The 20,962-nt window shown below is 45.9% G+C and overlaps 3 protein-coding genes across 5 annotated transcripts; all 3 read right to left on the bottom strand.

Moving 5' to 3' along the window:
• Positions 1 to 2,287: 2,287 nt before the first annotated feature.
• On the bottom strand, positions 2,288 to 7,036 carry sult2st3 (sulfotransferase family 2, cytosolic sulfotransferase 3). 2 transcript variants are annotated; one of them, XM_030158924.1, is made up of 6 exons: positions 6,686 to 7,036; positions 4,330 to 4,538; positions 3,708 to 3,834; positions 3,265 to 3,359; positions 2,790 to 2,970; positions 2,288 to 2,561 (listed from the first exon to the last, which is right to left on the bottom strand). In XM_030158924.1, exons 1-6 carry the CDS (start codon positions 6,819 to 6,821, stop codon positions 2,446 to 2,448), a joined length of 864 nt encoding a protein of 287 aa, XP_030014784.1. In that variant the 5' UTR covers positions 6,822 to 7,036; the 3' UTR covers positions 2,288 to 2,445. The 2 variants fall into 2 exon arrangements, with proteins under 2 accessions (XP_030014784.1, XP_030014783.1); XM_030158923.1 differs by lacking the exon at positions 6,686 to 7,036 and adding an exon at positions 5,651 to 5,916.
• Positions 7,037 to 7,861: 825 nt separating this feature from the next.
• On the bottom strand, positions 7,862 to 14,024 carry tmem147 (transmembrane protein 147). 2 transcript variants are annotated; one of them, XM_030158928.1, is made up of 8 exons: positions 13,942 to 14,024; positions 12,455 to 12,538; positions 12,146 to 12,215; positions 11,000 to 11,065; positions 10,768 to 10,904; positions 10,602 to 10,686; positions 10,029 to 10,150; positions 7,862 to 8,393 (listed from the first exon to the last, which is right to left on the bottom strand). In XM_030158928.1, the coding sequence occupies exons 2-8, from the start codon at positions 12,529 to 12,531 to the stop codon at positions 8,273 to 8,275; spliced, it is 678 nt and encodes a 225-aa protein (XP_030014788.1). In that variant the 5' UTR covers positions 12,532 to 12,538; positions 13,942 to 14,024; the 3' UTR covers positions 7,862 to 8,272. The 2 variants fall into 2 exon arrangements, with proteins under 2 accessions (XP_030014788.1, XP_030014789.1); XM_030158929.1 differs by having other exon boundaries at positions 13,883 to 13,992.
• A 301-nt stretch (positions 14,025 to 14,325) lies between these two features.
• On the bottom strand, positions 14,326 to 17,600 carry LOC115436152 (macrophage mannose receptor 1-like). The gene is made up of 3 exons (XM_030158920.1): positions 17,249 to 17,600; positions 16,567 to 17,176; positions 14,326 to 15,286 (listed from the first exon to the last, which is right to left on the bottom strand). The coding sequence occupies exons 1-3, from the start codon at positions 17,524 to 17,526 to the stop codon at positions 15,089 to 15,091; spliced, it is 1,086 nt and encodes a 361-aa protein (XP_030014780.1). The 5' UTR covers positions 17,527 to 17,600; the 3' UTR covers positions 14,326 to 15,088.
• Positions 17,601 to 20,962: the final 3,362 nt, after the last annotated feature.

Genomic DNA, 20,962 nt, shown 5'->3' on the forward strand with positions numbered 1-20,962 from the left:
CCTTGAGGACCGGAGTTTGACACCTGTGGACTAGAGGGTTAAAGGCATGTTAAGGATTAGATCAGATCAGATTAGATCAGATCAGATCAGATTAGATCAGATCAGATCAGACTAGTCTAGTCTAATTCTAGTCTAGTCTAAATGTAGAGTAACAGATTAGATTGAACTTCATTAATACTTTGGGTCGAACCCCATTAAATTAAGGATGTTTATGGATCATAGACCATCATGGATCAACATCCAGAACATCCGAAACATCCAGAACATCTGAAACATCCAGAACATTAGGAATCACTACAGATCTCATGTCTGTGTGTGTGTGTGTGTGTGTGTGTTTGTGTGTCCCTTCCATCTCTGTCCCCTGAGTTCTGACATAGCTTCATTACCCGATGGCCTTTGGTGTCCGGTGCTGGGTCTCTGTGTTCGTGTGTGTGTCTCTCTCTCCCTGGGCAGACGGTGTGGTGCCTGCTCCAGGACACCCACCTCGCAGCCCATGGACAGACCAGTGGTCCTGCCCTGGGCACCCACCGGATGAGACACACACACACTCACTCACTCACTCACACTCACACACACACACACACACAAAAGGTCAATGGGTAATGAAGCTGTGTCAAGCTCACATCTGATTTAGGATCCAGGTCAGGTTCAGATGGGGTTCTCTTACTAGTGTAAACCTGCCTCTTACTGGTGTAACTCAACATCTGAATGTCACTCATATGGTTTTTGCTGCCGATCCTTGAACGTCTGTGGATGTGGGCGTGTTCATATTCTGGGCATGCTCAGACCCATCTGTGATCTGCTGTTCAGATTAAATACCACAAAAGAAGAACACGCCTGAACTTGTCCTCATTCCAACCAAATTTTTAACCATGTCTCATGTCCTGGGGCCTCATGTATAAAGCGTGCGTACACACAAAAACCTGGCGTACACCCTTTTCCACGCTCACATTCAGATGTATGAAGTGTGAAATGACTGTGGAAATGTGCGCTCCTTCACACCAAGTCCATAGCTGGTGTTCACACATTTCTAGTGCTTTGGAACCATTGGCGATACTTTGAGGTGACACTGGGAAACTGTTAATAATGTGAAAAAGGTCATTTCTCCTATTGATGGGCACATCAGAGATACACAGATGATCAATGAACACACCGGCACGTCATCCAACTGCCAGAGCAGCACATCCACCACCAGAACCAGAACCAACCAGACCCTGGACCCATCAGTGTCAATCCTGCCCAGGAGGACATTAAACAACAACCACATGAAGAGACAAAGACACAAAATTACCTGGTTGATAAATGCATTTAATGTAGTGTTAATGTCTGTGAGAACATTTATAAGGCGGTCCAGTCGCTCATTGACGCCATCGATTGTTCTCACGATGTCCTCTTGTGACTTGGGTCAGTACAGACCCATGCTAGTCAGACGGGCATCAGCAGCTGGCTGTTGGGGAGGATCGGCTAATGCCAGGGAGTCAACGGGACGCCTCTGTGACAGGAGGTTAATACTGCGTCTCACCGTCTTCTGACTCATTGGAAAATAATCATTTAAGTGATTAAACATGAGTCAAAGTCTTTGATTCCTCTTTGATATCCTGGCATGATTACACATGAACCTTTATCTTGTTTGGCTGTGATCAGACTGTGTATGACCCATAGAATGAACTCATGTGTGAGTTACACAAACACTAAATATATATTTACCTTGGGGGTGATCCGAGTCAGCCCTATCAGACCAGTGTCACCCACAGTATCGTCGAGTCTCTGCTCAAACAGCCCGAGTTCGTCTCTTTTCTCTTTCTGCCTGTTTTGGCCTCCGCTTCGCATCCACCTTGACATCATCATCTGATCCTGCAGAGAAGGGAATCCCAGAGGGAATCCAACCTGCAGACCCCGTTTATATTAATTTGCATATTTAAATGTGGGTGTGTAGAGGGAGGAGTCAGGTACTCCAACATATGCGGTCAATTCCACGCTAACTGGGATGTACAAAGGAAATGTACTTGGATTCGGGCGTACGCTCAGTTTTATTCACATGGATTTTTTTGTCCGTACGGACTTTTCTGGATTTAAGCGTACGCCAGGTTTCAGTATGAAATCCATGCAAGTCTTTATACATGAGGCCCCTGGTCCTGAGTAACCCCAGACTTACGTTCATGTTTCTGTTCTGACCCACCTGGACCTGAACTCATTTAGAACCTTTACATTGATGGTTCTTTACAGGATGTTCTAGCTCAGTGTTTTCCTTTGTTCCACGTTCCCAGAATGAAACAGTCCAACTCTGTGATTGTCCAACAGCGTCTGAGCTTTAATGAGTTGAACCTGTGAAAATCAACAGGAACATTATTTTGATCTGAAACAAGATAAAGGACAGACACCACAGCTGTCTGCCCAACTGTCCATCCGTCCAGGTGGGCGTGTGGGCGTCTCCTGGACCTGTCCTCAGTCCAGACTCCAGGGCAGAGACATGCTCTGTCCCTCCAGCTCTTTCCTGATGACTGAACAGAACCGAGCCAGCTGATCTGGGTTCAAGTGGTTTTTCCAGTCTCCAACGATCCCTGTCACAACACAAACACACCACGGCATCAACTCCACTTTACATTTGGATCTGACCTGAAAACAGGGGCCGGTTCTGTCTCTAACGGGTCCAGAACATCACCACGGAACCACAGAATAAAGCATGACATCAGTCCCATAGTTGGTCATGAAGACGGATCCTGGACTAAAACCCATGAAGAGCTAAAGCTCAGACGGTGTGGATCGTCCGACAGGACACCTGGACTCACCTTTCCTGAGGAATGGGGACTTGTCTGAGTCCATGTACATCTTGGGGACCAGGCTGAAGTTGGACATCTTGTTGTCCTTCATGGTCTTGAAGGAGCAGGTCTCTGCGATCTTGTCGATTACTTGGTCACTCAGATTCTTCCCCAGGAAATGGGAGATGGTCCTCAGAGACCCCGGCAGGTCCTGGGACAGGGACAAGGACAGGGGTCCCAGGTGTTACTGTGATCCATCTCAATCAAGACCAGGATGTGAAGAGAGACGTCGTTTATGACTGAATACACCTCAAACCCTGTTGAATGGACAGTTCCAGATTCTACCTGAGGTTTTAGAGGTTGGACTTTTTCGTTTGTTTGCTTTTGTTCATCTGCACCATCAGTATTTTTCCTCTAAATTTCAAAGCTACACTAACGCTGATGGAACATCCTGGTTCCACCGACTCTGGGTTCATGTTAAATATATTGAATGTGTGCATGTTACCTCCACCATGTCCTCATATGTCATGTATAAGATCCTGTCTCCGAGCTCCGCCTTCATCCAACTCTTCACATGATCCGTCCATTTTCCAAACAGAACTGCATGGACCACAGGGTCAGGGTTCAGGGTTCAGGGTTCAGGGCTTCAGGGTCAGGGTCAGGGTTCAGGGTTCAAGGTTCAGGGTTCAGGGTTCAGGGTACAGGGTACAGGGTTCAGGGTCAGGGTTCAGGGTTCAAGGGTCAGGGTTCAGGGTCAGGGGTAAGAGGTCAGGGTTCAGGGTTCAGGGTACAGGGTTCAGGGTCAGGGGTAAGAGGTCAGGGCTCAGGGTCAGGGGTAAGGGTTCAGGGTTCAGGGTTCAGGGTACAGGGTACATTCAACCAAGAACAAGTAGAAGATGAAAAACAGCATCATGAAAACACGTCTGAGAGTAAACCATGACCTCTGACCTCTGCCCTCTAGAAACTTGTCCATGAACTCATCAAAGGTGCCGGGGTCATCGAGGAACGTTGCCATCTGGTGGAAAAAGTAGGAAGACACCAGGACGTCCTTGGGGTTTCTCATCACGTAGATGACCTACGACAGAGACAGTGAGTTAGAGAACAACCAGTGGACCGGGTCTGGGGACAAAGTCTGAGGACCGGGTCTGGGGAAGGGGTCTGGGGATGGAGTCTGGGGACGGGGTTTGAGGACGGGGTCTGAAGATGGGGGTCTGGGGATGGGGTCTGAGGACAGGGTCTGGGGTCAGGGTCTGACGATAGGGTCTGGGGACAGGGTCTGGGGATGGGGCCTGTGGAAGGGGTCGGGGGACGGGGTCTAAGGATGGGGCCTGAGGATGGGGTCTGGGGACGGGGTCTGAAGATGGGGGTCTGGGGACGGGGTCTGAAGACGGGGGTCTGGGGATGGAGTCTGGGGACGGGGTCTGAAGATGGGGATCTGGGGATGGGGTCTGAGGACAGGGTCTGGGGATGGGGTCTGAGGACAGGGTCTGGGGACGGGGTCTGAAGACGGGGGTCTGGGGACATGGTCTGGGGGCAGGGTCTGAGGAGCTGGTTGTGTCCTCTGGTCTACCTTGGCTTTGGACGTGTGGAAGGATGGGGGCATCAGGTCGAAGGGGAAATGAGTGACCAGCGCCCGAGGAGACGTCAGCTGATCCAGCACCAGCGCCAAACGCTTCTCCTCCAGCCACGGAACCCGGTCCCAGTTGGGGATGGTCTGGACCGGGGTCAGATCCCCCCCATTCAGAACCAGCGGGAGGATCTCCTGCATCCAGATGGTACCTGGAAGGAACACAGAACCGGGTATTACTGAAGGGACGACGACGACGATGACGACATGTCAGCGGTTCATCGACAGAAGGACCAAAGACAGAACAAAGGAAACAGAACTACAGCAGAACGATAAACAGAACTACAGCAGAACGTTTAACTGAACTATACCAGAATTTTAACAGAACTGGAGCAGAACTATAATGTTAAATGTTAGAATGTTAAACAGAACGTTCCCTCAGTGGAGTTCATGCCCCTGAGTCGAACTAATCCAATATGAAGGAAAAACAACCAACGAGCAGCATGTGATTAAAGATAATGAAGTTATGAGTGAAACAGAAGAATAGAGCTGAGTGTGGAGGAGGAGGAGCAGGAGGAGAAGGAGGAGGAAGAGGAGAAGGAAGAGAAGGGGAGGAGGAGAGGGAGGAGGAGAAGGAGGAGGAAGAGGAGGAGGAAGAGAAGGGTAGGAGGAGAGGGAGGGGGAGGAGGGGGAAAAGGAGAAGGAAGAGGAGGAGAAGGAGGAGGAGGAAGAGGAGGAGGAAGAGGAAGAGAAGGGGAGGAGGAGGAGGAGGAAGAAGAGAAGGGGAGGAGGTACTATTCTCTACTGTTCCTCTGATGTTCTCTACTGTTCCTCTGATGTTCTATACCCTTCTTATACTGTTCCTCTGATGTTCTCTACTGTTCCTCTGATGTTCTCTACCGTTCTTATACTGTTCCTCTGATGTTCTCTACTGTTCCTCTGATGTTCTCTACCGTTCTTCTACTGTTCCTCTGATGTTCTCTACTGTCCCTCTGATGTTCTCTACTGTTCGTCTACTGTTCCGTTGATGCTCTCTACTGTTCTTCTACTGTTCCTCTGATGTTCTCTACTGTTCTTCTACTGTTCCTCTGATGTTCTCTACTGTTCTTCTGGTTCCGGTTAAACTTTTCTGTTCATGCTACAACTTGAACCGGTATGTGTCACGTGACAGTAGAACCGAACCCTACAGGTCCAAACTCACACAGTCGTTACTAAACTCAACTGAAAACAAGACAGGGACCGAAACCGGATCAGGACGGACCGAGGGTTGTGACACCGAGCCGAGCCGAGCCAACCGAGATGAACCGAGCCGAGCCGAACCGACCTGACTTGGGGTAGGTGACCGCCAGCACATCCTCATCGCGGAAGCTGAAGTCCTCGGCGAACCGCAGACTGTCCAGGGAGTGGGTTTCAGCCGGAACAGGGAGGCCCCGGTACCAGAAACACTTTTCCCGTTCTGGAGACATGACCCGGGTCCTGGATCCACCGACAGGTACGGACAGAGACCAGGATCCGCGAGACCACTTACATGAAAACACCTATAGCAGCTTCCGGTTGGTTTAGCTCCTTCACAATAAGAGCACAGACCCGGAAACGGCCCGAACCGGTTCTGTTGGTCGGGGTTCGGGTCAAATCCAGTTTACCCAGACTGATCCCGGTTCTGTTGGTCTGGGTAAACCTGTATAATAAAAATAAACCTGTATAATAACAATAATAAACCCGTATAATAACAGTAAGAAACCTGTATGATAACAATAATAAACCTGTATAATAACAGTATTAAACCTGTATAACAGTATTAAACCTGTATAATAACAGTATTATAAACCTGTAATGATAACAATAATAAACCTGTATAATAACAGTATTAAACTTGTATAATAACAATAATAAACCTGTATAATAACAGTATTAAACTTGTATAATTCTGTAAATGTAAAATATGTGAATTAGATGAAAATACTGTCTGTTCTTTGTAATACGTTGACTTTAATGGTTCTATTTAGTGGAACATTTACAAATGGACCCAAACCAGTCCATAAGTTCTACTGAGTTTAAACCTCAGAACCACCTTTCATCAGAACCATCATCCATCAGAACCACCTTTCATCAGAACCATCATCCATCAGAACCACCTTTCATCAGAACCTTGTAGCCCAGTGGACTCTCCTGGCTTTGGTCGGATGCAACAGAACTCAATTGTTCCCCCTTTGCTGGATCTGGATTATGTTGTAGAACAAGGAGGCTGGACCCTCTGACGTTCTCAGACTGAATCTAATTGGGTTCTGCACCTGCCCTCTGTTCTGGTTCTGATGCCAGACCTGTACCTGTTCTGGGTAAAACCGTTTGGGCATCGTACCTGACTTGGGGTAAGTGACGGCAAACACATCGGTGTCGTCCACACAGAAGTTCTGGGCGAAATCCAGGCTCTCAGCAGAGTGGGCGAGGGGGGGCAGGAGGAGCCCCCGGTACTCCAAGTACTGCAGGGACGACATGATCCAGACCCGGGTGGACGGCAGGACCCTCTGTCTGGCGGGTTCACAGGGATCCAGCTGCTCCGACTGTTCAGGACTCCTCCCCTGGGCTGGAGTGGGCGGGGCTCCAGCTAGAAACAGAACCTGAGGAGCAGGTTCTTACCATGAATGGACTGGAGTTTTTTATCAGATGAACGTGTTCAAACCACTGGTACTGGAAACGCAACCCAGAACCCACCTGGAACATCAGCTGACTCTGGTACCACTGGTACTCATAGTACCAGTAAAGCTTGGTCCTATACTGTCGGTTATCTAGTACTGGTACCGCCCCGGTGGTCCTGTCCAGTCCATTATCTAGTACCGGTACCACCCTGGTCCTGGAGTCATGCTCCTCTAATTCCCTGTGGAATGCTCATGTCCAGACTGCATCCACGTGGCTCCGCCCCCTCCAGCTCTCAGTCTGTGGACAGAGACAGTAGTGTCTGCGTCCTGGTGACAGCACCGGCCATTGTGGTGTTTAAATACTGAGGCATTTGTTGGACTGAGGACACCTCAGCTGAAACATAGACGTGTGAAGAGGACAGACAGACAGTCAGAGGATACAGGACAGACGAACAGAATTCCTGGTACATCTAAAACGGGTCCATCTAGAACTGGTCCATCTAAAACTGGTCCATCTATGTGGGTTTAATAAAACCACTGGAATTCAGAAGGTCATAAAAACAAACAAATAGTGACATCGACACAGGACTGGACCAAACATGTCCTCAATCTAATGGACACCAGGTCTCCATCAGGACCCGGTCCAGGTCTCTCATTCAGAGCCGGTCTAAGTCTCACATACAGACCCGGTCCAGGTCTCACATTCAGGCCAGGTCTAGGTGTGGTCTGTAACCTGAGGACCGTGGGATGGGTCCAACCCCAGCCCATGAATAAAAGCACCGAGGTCATCTTTCCTCTGGAGGAAACACAAACAGGTGGACTGAGTCCTTGAACTAATCAGATTCACCCACAGATTTTAAAGGCATCGTCAACAAACCACAGACTGAGTCCAGTGTCTGCAGAGAAAACACCTTTAATATTCATGTTGTCACGGGTTGGACCGTTTCCTCTGAACTTACACACAAATTGTTGCTACAGTCGTTCTTACAGTGAAACTAGTTTTAGTGAATAAATAAACGGATTCAAGCCCAGCATGGTCATGTGATCAGGTTCATTCCACTGTCGGCTCATTGGTCCACACACAGACCTGGACTTTGTACAAAAACATGATTGATGGTTCATTCAGTTCTTAAAGGTCACGGCTGGATCGGATCAGAACCCGATCAGAACCTCCAGGTCAAGTCCCACCCAGGTCCAGTCTTTGGTGGATCGATGAGGCCTCGGGTCACTTCTGTTACAGGACATCCCCGGTCCAACCTGGACGTCGATGTGGACCCACCCCCAGACCCGCCCTCAGCCTTGAGCTCCATTCAGTTACTGTGAACCAAGGTGACAAACAGGAAGAGCGAGCAGAGGGAGATGGCACCGGTGAGGACGGCTTTGACCAGCAGGACCGTCCAACTGCCCAACAGGAAGACATGGACGAACAACCTGGAGACACAAGGAGACACGTTAGAGACAAGGATGAGGATGACATTAAAACAACCTGGAGACACATTAGAGACAATGATGAGGACAATGTTAAAATGCCCTTTTTGTGTGTTTGTTCTGCTGCTTTACTGTATCCGTCTTTATTATCTGTGTCCAACATCGCCCTCATGTGGACAGAAATGCAACCTGCAGAAGGACGATGCTTACACAACTGCACCCTGTGGGTTGGACATCTTGTGTCTGCTTTGTGCTTTTGCATCTGTTGTGTGTCTGCGTTTGTGTGCGTCTGTGTTTGTGTGTGTCTGTTGTATGTGTGTCTGTTGCACGTCTGCATTTGTGTGTGTGTGTCTGTTGAGCATCTGTGTTGCGTGTATGTAGTGTGTCTACTTTTGTGTGTGTGTCTGCGTTTGTATGTGTCTGTAGTGTGTCTGTGTTGTGTGTGTCTGTTGTGCATCTAGTGTGTATGTGTTAAGTGTGTGTCTGTAATGTGTCTGTTGTGTGTGTGTGTCTAGTGTGTATGTGTTAAGTGTGTGTATGTTGTGTATCTGTACTGTGTCTGTTATGCGTCTGTTATGTGTTTGTAGTGTGTCTGCGTTGTGTGTGTGTGTCTGTTATGTGTCTGTAGTGTGTCTGTTATGTGTCTGTAGTGTGTCTGTTATGCGTCCGTAGTGTGTCTGTTATGCGTCCGTAGTGTGTCCGTTATGCGTCCGTAGTGTGTCTGTAATGCATCTGTAGTGTCTGTTATGTGTCTGTAGTGTGTCTGTTATGCATCTGTAGTGTGTCTGTTAAGTGTCTGTAGTATGTCTGTTGTGCATCTGTAGTGTGTCTGTTAAGTGTCTGTAGTATGTCTGAAGTGTGTCTGTTGTGTGTCTGTCGTGCGTCTGTAGTGTGTCTTTTGTACGTCTGTAGTGTGTTGTGTATCTGTTGTACGTCTGTACTGCGTCTTTTGCGCATCTGTAGTGTGTCTGTTGTACGTCTGCAGTGTTTTGTGTGTCTGTTGTACGTCTGCAGTGTGTTGTGTGCCTGTGGTGTGTCTGTTGTACGTCTGTAGTGTGTTGTGCGTCTGTAGTGTGTCTGTTGTACATCTGTTGTATGTCTGTAGTGTCTGTTGTACATCTGTCGTGTGTCTGTTGTACGTCTGTTGTGTGTTGTGCATCTGTAGTGTGTCTGTTGTACGTCTGTAGTGTCTGTTGTACGTCTGTAGCGTGTTGTGCATCTGTACTGTGTCTGTTGTGTGTCTGTAGTACGTCTGTAGTGTGTCTGTTGTACGTCTGTAGTGTGTTGTGCGTCTGTAGTGTGTCTGTTGTACATCTGTAGTGTGTTGTGCGTCTGCAGTGTGTCTGTTATGCGTCTGTAATGTGTCTGTTGTGCATCTGTAGTGTGTCTGTTGTGCATCAGTAGTGTGTCTGTTGTACATCTGTAGTGTGTCTGTTGTACATCTGTAGTGTGTCTGTTGTGCGTCCGTAGTGGGTCTGTTGTACGTCTGTAATGTGTCTGTTGTGCGTCTGTAGTGTGTCTGTTGTATGTCTGGGTTTGTCTTTTGCATCCTTAGTGTGTCTGCGTTGTGCGTGTGTGGCTGTTGTGCATCTTTTGTGCGTCTGTTGTGTGTCTGTGTTGTGCATCTGTTAGACTCACTCCATGAGGAAGGCCTTGTAGACACACAGCGCCAACAGCACCGTCACAGGTAACCTGAAACTCTTCGGAAGGTCGTAACGCGTGAACATCCACACAACCGCTGCCATGGCGATGTAATGGACCTGCTCAGACACACAAAATAAACTGAGGTCAAAGGTCACACACTGAACGTATGAAACACAAAGGTCACAGACTGAACATAGTAAACACAAAGGTCACAGACCAAGCATCATAAACACAAAAGGTCAAAGGTCACACACTGAACATAGTAAACAAAAGGTCACAGACTGAACATAGTAAAAACAAAGGTCACATACTGAGCATCGTAAACGCAAAGGTCAAAGGTCACACACTGAACATAGGAAACACAAAGGTCAAAGGTCACAGACTGAAGGTATGAAACAAAGGTCACAGACTGAAGGTATGAAACAAAGGTCACAGACTGAACATAAGAAACACAAAGGTCACAGACTGAATGTAATAAACACAAAGGTCAAAGGTCACAGAGTGAACATAGTAAACAAAGGTCACAGAGTGAACATAGTAACCACAAAGGTCAGCGGGGCTACTGACCAGGCTGATGTTAGAGTCGAAGCTCATCTGGATGTACTTCCAGTCAAACTCGATGCCTCTGGCTCCGACCCACAGGGGGAGACACCTGGACACAGAACACAGTCAGGGGTGGTCCACACACACACACACACACACACCTGCAGCCTGATTGGACGCTGACGCTCACCTGGACATGACCAGCTCTGCTGTAGCCCAACCCATGGCTGCCACCATGATCTTATACTCCCCTTTCCCAGCATTGCGGGACATGACTAGATGGAGGCCCAGCAGGTCTGCTAGGTCCACCGTGGCCTTCATGAACTCCTGGAACAAACAAACAAACAAACACACACACACAGGGTTTAAAACCACCACAAATCCAGCAGAAATGGTCACGTATGTGGGTCTAAAACACACACCCCCACGAAGTCATAGACACCGGCTCCGCCTTCCCACGTCGGGAAAAATGTGGCCAAGAACAGCATCTGAAACACAAGATAGGCTTTGAAACGGACAAAAAACAAGGTTCCTGAATGTACAACAGAATAGAATGAAAGGATGGAGCTGAAACAGACACAGCACAAAGACTGAAACAGATCTACTCAAACAGATCTACAGGCGCAGATCTACAGGGTGGGGAAGCAAAATTTACAATGAACATTTAGTTGTTTTTTTCTCAGCAGGCACTATGTCAATTGTTTTGAAACCAAACATATATTGATGTCATAATCATACCTAACACTATTATCCATACCTTTTCAGAAACTTTTGCCCATATGAGTAATCAGGAAAGCAAACGTCAAAGAGTGTGTGATTTGCTGAATGCACTCGTCACACCAAAGGAGATTTCAAAAATACTTGGAGTGTCCATAAAGACTGTTTATAATGTAAAGAAGAGAATGACTATGAGCAAAACTATTACGAGAAAGTCTGGAAGATACTATTAAAGAAGAATGGGAGAAGTTGTCACCCGAATAGTTGAGGAACACTTGCGCAAGTTTCAGGAAGCGTGTGAAGGCAGTTATTGAGAAAGGAGGAGGACACATAGAATAAAAACATTTTCTATTATGTACATTTTCTTGTGGCAAATACATTCTCATGACTTTCAATAAACTAATTGGTCATACACTGTCTTTCAATCCCTGCCTCAAAATATTGTAAATTTTGCTTCCTCACCCTGTACTCAAACAGATCTACAGGAGCAGATCTACTCAAACAGTACATGTGTCGTCATATTGGAGACACTGAACATACCTCTGAACTACGGTCACAAACACAAGTAACGTTGACAGTTCAAAGATGAAAATGGTCCAAAATGTCTTAAGTTTATATGAAGCATCAGTGAATGAAACATGTGTGTTCAGCAGAAACGTGTCAAACATTGAAATCAGGACAAATACGACTAGAAACAATCGTCACATGTCTGACTGAAACTGACCCTCTGACCACACGGATATAAACACAGGTCTGAGGTCGTAACACTCAGCCCATCAGTATGATTAGTATGAATGGAACCAAACAGCAGAACATGGACTGGAACGTTCTCTGTGTTACAGATCAGTCACCTTACACAGCTGCACAAACAAGTAGGTAGCACCCGCCTGGACACACCTCCAGAAGGCGTTGTACTCCGACCTGGAACCAAAACACACACCAGTGTTAACGCCAACACACACCAGTGTTAACATCAACACACACCAACACATACAGTCAGAGTCAAAGGCAGTGAAGTCCTGATAACATGTCACCCTTCTAAGAGGATTACTTGCCCCCCCACCCCCTGACCCCGCCCCCCTAACACCCCCATTAATAACAGTCTCAGCGTGAATATACGCAGCTGAAACACACACATGGATGGTGAGCTGAACACTTACAGGCCGCTGCATTTGTAGGTTATGAAGTAGGGGAAGTATGCCAATGCAAAGCAGTTTCCAAAGTGAAACAATGTCATGATGAACCTGCACAAAAACACAGAAACTGTCAATAAGGCAAACTTTACACAACAGTCATACAACCTTTACATCATGTTCAACTCTTCACCTTTAAACATACATGTTTATCCACTTATCACTATCCCTCAGTTTGAATTCACTGAAACTGATTTAAACGGTTTGTCTGCATAAAAAAAACATCCATATGTGTAAAAACCTGAACTTTGACCCCACATACAAGTACAGTACTGAGTAGAACCAGTTGAATACTACTACCTCTGTAGCATTCACATTTACAGTACTGAGTAGAACCAGTTGAATAGTATTACCTCTGTAGTATTCTCATACACAGTACTGAGTAGAACCAGTCGAACAGTACTACCTCTGTAATATTCTCATATATAGTACTGAGTAGAACCAGCTGAATAATACTACCTCTATAGTATTCTTATACACAGTACTGAGTAAAATCAGTTGAATAGTACTACCTCTGTAGTATTTTCATTTATAGTACTGAGTAGAACCAGTTGAATAGTACTACCTCTGTAGTATTATCATATACAGTACTGAGTAGAACCAGTCGAACAGTACTACCTCTGTAGTATTCTCATATACAGTACTGAGTAGAACCAGTTGAATAGTACTACCTCTGTAGTATTATCATATACAGTACTGAGTAGAACCAGTCGAACAGTACTACTCTGTAGTATTCTCATATACAGTACTGAGTAGAACCAGTCGAATAGTACTACCTCTGTACCTCTGTAGTATTCTCATACACAGTACTGAGTAGACCCAGTCGAATAGTACTGCCTCTGTAGTAATCTCATATACAGTACTGAGTAGAACCAGTCGAACAGTACTACCTCTGCAGTATTCTCATATACAGTACTGAGTAGAACCAGTCCAATAGTACTACCTCTGTAGTATTGTCATACACAGTAGTGTATTATTAGCAGTGTTAGCCGTGTTAACTAGTGTTAGCTGCACTATTAGTGTTAGCCCTGTTAACTAGTATTAGCTATACTAGCAGTGTTGGCTGTACTATTAATGTTAGCCGTGTTAACCAGTGTTAGCTGTACTAGCAGTGTTAGCTGTACTATTAATGTTAGCCGTGTTAACTAGTGTTAGCTGTGCTAGCAGTGTTAGCTAGTGTTAGCTGTACTAGCAGCGTTAGCTAGTGTTCGCTGTATTAGCAGCGTTAGCAAATGTTATCTGTACTAGTAGTGTTAACCGTGTTAACCAGTGTTAGCTGTAGTATTAATGTTAGCCGTGTCAGCTCCTGTTACCGGTCCGCTGAGTAGCGTGGTCATCCCTACCATATTTTTTCTATTTCGGGATCAGCTACAAATTACGCATTAATACGTTAACGTTGAAACAGTAAAACGTCGCTTCCTGTGGTGAAGTCTCCCTGAAATATTTGAACTTACTGAGTTTGTCGCTGTCGATCGTAGAGTCGTGTTAAACCTCTGAATGACAACCGGAAATCCGGCGGGTCCAACCTGCAAATAAGTCCGACTGTGTCACCGGTAGAAACTAACCGATACTTCCGCTGGTTGCGGCACTGTTTTTTTTTTCCTTTTGGGATTAAACCTTGGGTTCTTCACTGATCATGTATGGACATTCCACATCTGCCTCCACTATGGGACTATTTAATTGAAGTTAAATTATAAGAAACACTCCCACATTCACCTGGAAAAACCACAAACACAAACATATAAAGGAGAGAATTCAGCTGATGTGAAGTTTAAGGGTCACTTTTTTTTTTTTTTAATTTAACCTTTATTTAATGACAAAGTGACTGAAAGACCTGCAAGAAAGACATATCAGCTCCATTTATAAATAGAGGTGTCCTTTTTTGCTTAAAATACTTAATTTTCTACAATTCAAGCACAGTTAAATGTATTTTCAGAAACTATATCAATTCACACACCACTCTTCACTCAGATTATGAGGAAATAAATGGGTCCAATTAAAAATATTCTACAGTGAATCAGAAGAAAAAAACAGGAATTCACCTAAAAAACATCTGATTAAAGGAATAAACATTCAAATCAGATTCATTTATTGTAAATGAGGAGGAAAACACATATTTGACTGCTTTTAAACTGCATCTGCATTTTACTTGTAAATTCTTCAGTTACATTTGAAGCAAGTAACGGCAAAAGTGTTGAGTTGAGAATCTGAACTCCAAATATTTGATCAGTTTTGACTTTTGTATCTGTTCATCTGTTCAACTCAAACCTACAGCTGGGTCCCACTGAACTCTGCCCTCCAATCACATGAAGACAACAAAACAAAAGCAGCTCTGACTGGCTAGAGGGCGCAGAAGTCCCAACCCAGAGTCAACCTTTAATCATCCAATGAGAACGCAGCCTCAGGTCACCTGTTCTCTGGTCACCAGTTTTAGTGATGCAGAAGCATATTCACACAGAAAATACAGAGCTTCAAACATGTTTGATTCAATCTGAATTACTTAAGGATGTGTTTTTTTGTTTTTTTTTTTAATTTTACAGACGTTTTGGACTCAAATGCTTGTGGTTCCTCAGTTCTTCTTGTGTGTTTGTTGTGGGGGTGTCACGGCACCTCCTGGACTTCTGCACAGATGAAGTTCCTCCTCTCGGTGCAGTCTCTGCTGAGCCAATAGTTGGGGTTGGATTTGGACGTGACCCCGCAGTGGTGGGCGGGGCACTGGGACACCCCCCCCGGCTGGTCCGTCAGGTTGGAAATCCCCCAGAACCACCTCCCCCCCAGGAACCGCCGACCCGTCCAGACCTGAAACAGAACCAGAACCACAGATGAGACACAGGCTTGGTTTCATTGATTTAAATCCACGTTTGTAACTTCATTCTTTTCTTTGTGTTGTCACTTGTTGTGTTTGTTTCAACAGATGCTTTTCCACTGACCCTCAAATAACTTGTGCATAAAAACATGTCCAATGGAAAAATGATGAATCTAGAATGCTGGTTCCCCCTCTATCTCCTAGTAAATTCTAAACTGATGTGGTTTCCTGGTGTGTCCACACATACACACACATGTTTGGGTTCAACACTTCTTCTTCTCTTGTTCTAACATCCATCAACATCTGTTTGTTTTGGTCATGTGACTCTAGTTGGACTCAAAGGTCTTTCCATTACAGTTGTGTGTCATATACTAATTTAACTATGAAAAACACCTCTAACAACAACAACTATTCAGAGAAAAACTAGAGTTGGGGTAAAACTGTCATTTTTCCATTAAACAGATTTATATGAACAAGTTAAATTCATGCAGTTTAAGGATCAATGGAAGCAGACTAATGAACACGTGCACTTCTTTATGTTCTTTATCATTAGTCCCTTTTCCATTGACCCTCAAATTGCGTGAATATAACATGCGTATAAAAATTTGGTGAACACGTGAACAAAAAAAACCAAACAGATGTTGATGGATGTTAGAAAAAGAGAAGAAGAAGAGTTTAACCCAAACATTTGTGTGTATGTGTGGACACCAAGAAACCACATCACTTTAGAATTTAGTAGGAGATAGAGGGGGAACCAGCATTCTAGATTCAAAACAACACAGACTTATGTTCATGTTTATGGAAGGACTTCTACTGGCATCTACCAGAAGAAAGAAACTCATCAGCACATTTGGGATTGAACGGTCAAATCAACATTACACACTTCTGTTTAGAACACATTTATATAAATATGGGGAAAGTTTAGCACAGATGGACCATGGAAAAGGAACCAGTGTTTTATTGACGTGTGTTCAGGAAATAAACGATGAACATCCTCCTTCACTGTCTGCATGAAGATACATATGAAGATAGAATAATTTAAACGAAAATTATATTAAAAAAAACCAAACTAAAGTGACATTTAAGAAAAGACAATGAGCATAAAAATACATCAAATATAATCCACTGTTGTTAAGTAAATATATGTTTACATACATTGTTTTGTATTTTTTGTGGTTGTGTCACTGATGTTTGTGTTTAATTCATCAGTCTGTGATTGGCTAACGTGTCCAGTGCAGTCTGCCCCGCCCCCTGACCCCGACTCCCCTCTAACCTCGTCTGTGGTGGCGTCATGGATCCTTTGTCTGACGTAGCGGTGCATGTTCCAGTTTTCCACCCTGAGGAGGTGGAACCTGCAGACCCCAGTGCAGGGCTGGTCCAGGTGGGCGCAGAATGCCAGCGCCTCCTCCCAGGTCCGGTTCAGCTTCACCAACACCAGGTTGTCTTTGTTACACACGACGCTTTGAACTTCGCTGCAGTGTCTGCTCTCGTACACGTCCTCGACAGTGTTTAAGGAGCCACAGTCTTTGTAGGACGGTTCTCCATTGGCCCAGGTTCTATATTCAGAAGTCTGGTTTCCAACCCAGCGCCAGGTGTCTCCGCCCACTCGGTACAGGCCAATCCAGCCGCTTTTCTTCAAGGCAGCTGCGTTGTTTTTGGTGACGGTGACCAGGTGCCCCCCCTCCTCCTGACACGCCTCTTCAGCCTTGAACCAGGAACGACTGAAAGAATGAAACCTGATCTTTGTACCGTGGGAACAGTAGAACCCATGATGACTGGAACACCTGGCGCTGAACCACCTCCATCCGTCTGCCTTCAACAATGCACAGTGGGGGCTGTTCTGGTCCAAGTCCCAGTTGATGGACATGGACACGTCTTGAGTTCTGAAACAAACCCAGACCCATCAGCTGCTTCTGTTGGATGATGAAAACGTTTGAGCTGAAGCTGATACTCACTCATTGATCCAGTTCCACTGTGAGTCGTTGGCAGCGTTTCTCCGCAGACCGACCCAGACGCTGGTTTTGTTCAGATCCCTTAAAAACTGAGACAGGGACAATGAGCTGGTTCCGTACCACGTGACCATGTCGGTGAAGGAGCGGCGGCAGTAGCGTTGAACCCCGGCCCAACTCAGGCTACAGTTGGTGGCGTACGAGATGGTTCTGAGCCACTGAGCCTCTGAGCAACACCACAGTGTCAGCAGCAGCCAGGTGACGAGGACCACCCGGTTCCCCATGACGGCCCCGTCCCTGGGCCAGATCTGTGCTGTCCGATGGATCAGTGGTCGGAGGATGATGAGGAGCCGTCACTCTGTTTTTAAAGCAGCTCCATCCCTGACCCCGCCCACTGGGATGAGACCTCCTCCTGCACAGGGGTGGAGTTCAGCCCAAGTCAGAACAAAAGTGGGATTTACAAAAAGTATTCAAACGATGCAGCAGAAAACCCCAAATCCTCTGACCAGTGGCATTACCATGGTAACCATCATCAGGACTTCAGCCCAAAGTGTCTCATCCAACAAATATCAAATCATTGGTTCCTCAAGATGTTTGACGAAGTGGTGTCAAAGTTCGGGAACAATTCAAATATGATGTTGAAGGAGTTCCTCAGATGAGACTCAGTGAAGGTTCGGGTTAAGGTTCAGAAAAACCACAAACCACATCTGAGTCCAGTTTAGTACAAACATGATGATGGGAATAACCCAAATCAGGTGGTTCTGACTCAGATCAGGTGGTTCTGACCCAGATCAGGTGGTTCTGACTCAGATCAGGTGGTTCTGACCCAGATCAGGTGGTTCTTTCTGCAGAAAGTGCAGAGTTTCAGTCTGACTGATGTTCTGATGTTTCTGATGGTTCTGATGTTTCTGATGTTGTGATGGTTCTGTTGGTTCTGAGGGTTGGTTTTAGTCTGACATCAGTTTCATCCTTTGCTTCATCGACATTGTGTTGTTTTTGATTCTTCGCTTCATTTCCAGCCTTTAGTCAAATCCCTGTTTTTCACTCATTCAAATGTTCATGTAAATAATAAAAGTCCTGAAGATCCTGAAGAAACAGGACAGGTGGCATTTGTTAAAGCTTCAATATCCCCAAGAAAAGACCCGAACAGGACCAAGACCAAGGACAGACCTGGACTAAGGGACATGTCCAACAGCTGTGGTCAAAAGTTCCTTCAGTCAAAACAGGACTGAACAAACAAAGCAGATCCAAATGCAGCTGTGACTGAAGCAGCACACACGTCTAATCCTCCCACACCTGAAACGGAGCCGGGCTTCAGTCAAATCACTGCATTTCCATCTGAAACGTCCACGTTCATGTGTTTGTCACGACACACAATGGCATGTTACGAAGCTGGAATAAAGAATCTTCAGTTTGGGTCAAAAAATTCAATGACGAGAAATCAGTTTCAGTTTTTGTGAAGCAGATTCCAGGTATAAGAGTAAATAAAAGCCCTTTGACCCAATCCTGTACAGACCAACAGAACCAAGTCAAATGGGTTTTATTTACAAATAGTCATTACATTTATATTTATGCATTTGGCAGAAGCTTTTTTTTCCAAAGGGAGGACTGACAATGAAGCTACAGAAAGGAACTCTTGAAAAGAGACCACTGGTTTGGAAAAGCGAGGGGGGGGTCCAGAAGGGTGAGGGTGCAGAGGGAGATGGAGGAGGGCAGGGCGGGGGTAAGGAGGTGCAGGAAAGTGCAAGGACAGGAGGGGTTCTCTGAAGAGCTGGGCCTTCAAGAGCTTCTTGAAGATAGGCCAGTAGGTCATTCTACCAGTGTGGAACCAGCCATTAAAGAGCCTGGACTGTCTTGTGCAAAGTGTTGGGATGACCAGACAACACCCCCTAGAGGAGCGGAGTGGTCCTTTATCAGAGCACTGAAGTAGGCAGTAGCAGACCCATCAAGTACTTTGGAGGCTAGCATGAGTGATTTGAATTTGATGCGGGCAGCTGTGGGTAGCCAGTGTAGCTCAGTGAACAAAGGGGTGACATGTGACATGTGCCCTTTAGGCTGACTGAAGACCAGATGCTGTCGCCTTCTGGATCATCTGTAGTGGTTTTACAGAACAAGCAGGGAGGCCTGTTAAGGTGTGTTCATACTGTGTACTCCAGTCTGTACCGTACTTGGATACGTTCACATCTTTCCTGCAGATGTTGGGTTCACAAGCACATACCGTGGCCCGAGTACGAGTAGGTGTGACAGGTACAAACAGTAGGTGGAGCTGTGGAGGGAATTCTGTCACTATCCTACAAACGTAGAAGTCAGAAGAAGACAAACCCTTACCTTCTGTTCTCCTGTTGGAGGTAAAAAGAAGCAGAGCGACCTTTGTTGTCCCTCAGATTTCACCCAGTGGTTCAGTCCATAAGGTGAACCCATACCGCACGGATCTGAGGCTTTTTCAGGAGACAACAGGAGGACCGCCTATGGTCTGGTGGGGATTAACCCACTTCCGTTGTCGGAGTGGTGATTAGGTCACTTCCAGACTCGGGCATGGATCGCATTCACACGGCAAAGTACCATGCTGGAGTCCATGCAGTCTGGACCCAGGACTACCTTCAACTGGACTCAGGTACGGAACGGTTGCATTCACATGGATAAAATTAAGTGGACTTTGGGGTCCAGCGTACTCAGATGCAGACTTGAGGATACTGTGTGAAAACGCCCTTAAAAGGGCATTGCAGTAGCCAAGGTGGGAGTTGTTGGGATTCTCCTTAGAAATCAGTCTAATTCTCTATCCCCCACGTTCGTTACATTGAATATTAGCTTGACCATAAAACAGACCTGAAACAGGATTTAAGAATAATGATAAATCAATCATTTAATGAACACTAATCAATTTTACACAGATCTGTGTTCTCCCAATGTTACAGACAATCAATTTTCCAATCCCACAGACAGAAAGTCCCCAAACAAAGACCCCCGTCCTCAAGAGCCCAGAGTTCTCTTGTTCCTCCATCTTCATACTCTTATTGGGGTGTGGCCTTCCTGCTCTTAAGTTCAGCCAATCCACAGCTGTCTACTCCCTTCTCAGTCCCTGTTCTTACCCCCCAGGTCTCCTAACCATCGACTTTTTATGGCTAAGAAAACAACAAAACAATGAACATTCCACACTCCTAAAAACCCAGCTAACCCATATGTGACCCTCTGTCTGTACTGGTCCATTCTGCCCCTTGAAACCTGGAACCTTCTAATGTCACTCTATCCCACTAAGAACAAATCAACAAAACTTAGAAGTCATAGTTATAACATGTTCCATTTTAATTATATAATGCTTAGGGTTTTTTAATATGTTCTTCAACTGTATAGTTCTAACAGAGACAGCTGTGGTCTGGACCAGGACTTGGTCGCCTGGTGGGTCAGGTAAGGCCTGATCTATCTTATACTGAATAATGTAAAGGAATTTGATCCGGTGACGGAGGCAACATGATCTGAGAAGGTCAACCATGATCTGAGAAGGTCAACCATGATCTGAGAAGGTCAACTGATCATCAGTCAGGACACCCAAGTTTCCTGCTGCTTTGGTAGAAGCAGGAGATGAGGAGTCCATTTGGATGGAGATGTTCTGATGTAAGGGTTAGGCTCAGCTGAGTTTGGACAGGTTCAGGAGGAGGTGATGGGCTGAGGGGTAGAACGGTGGAAGGGTGGAACGGTAGAACAGTGAAACGGTGAAACAGT

The sequence above is a fragment of the Sphaeramia orbicularis genome, chromosome 16, assembly GCF_902148855.1.
Source record: "Sphaeramia orbicularis chromosome 16, fSphaOr1.1, whole genome shotgun sequence".
NCBI lineage: Eukaryota > Metazoa > Chordata > Actinopteri > Kurtiformes > Apogonidae > Sphaeramia > Sphaeramia orbicularis.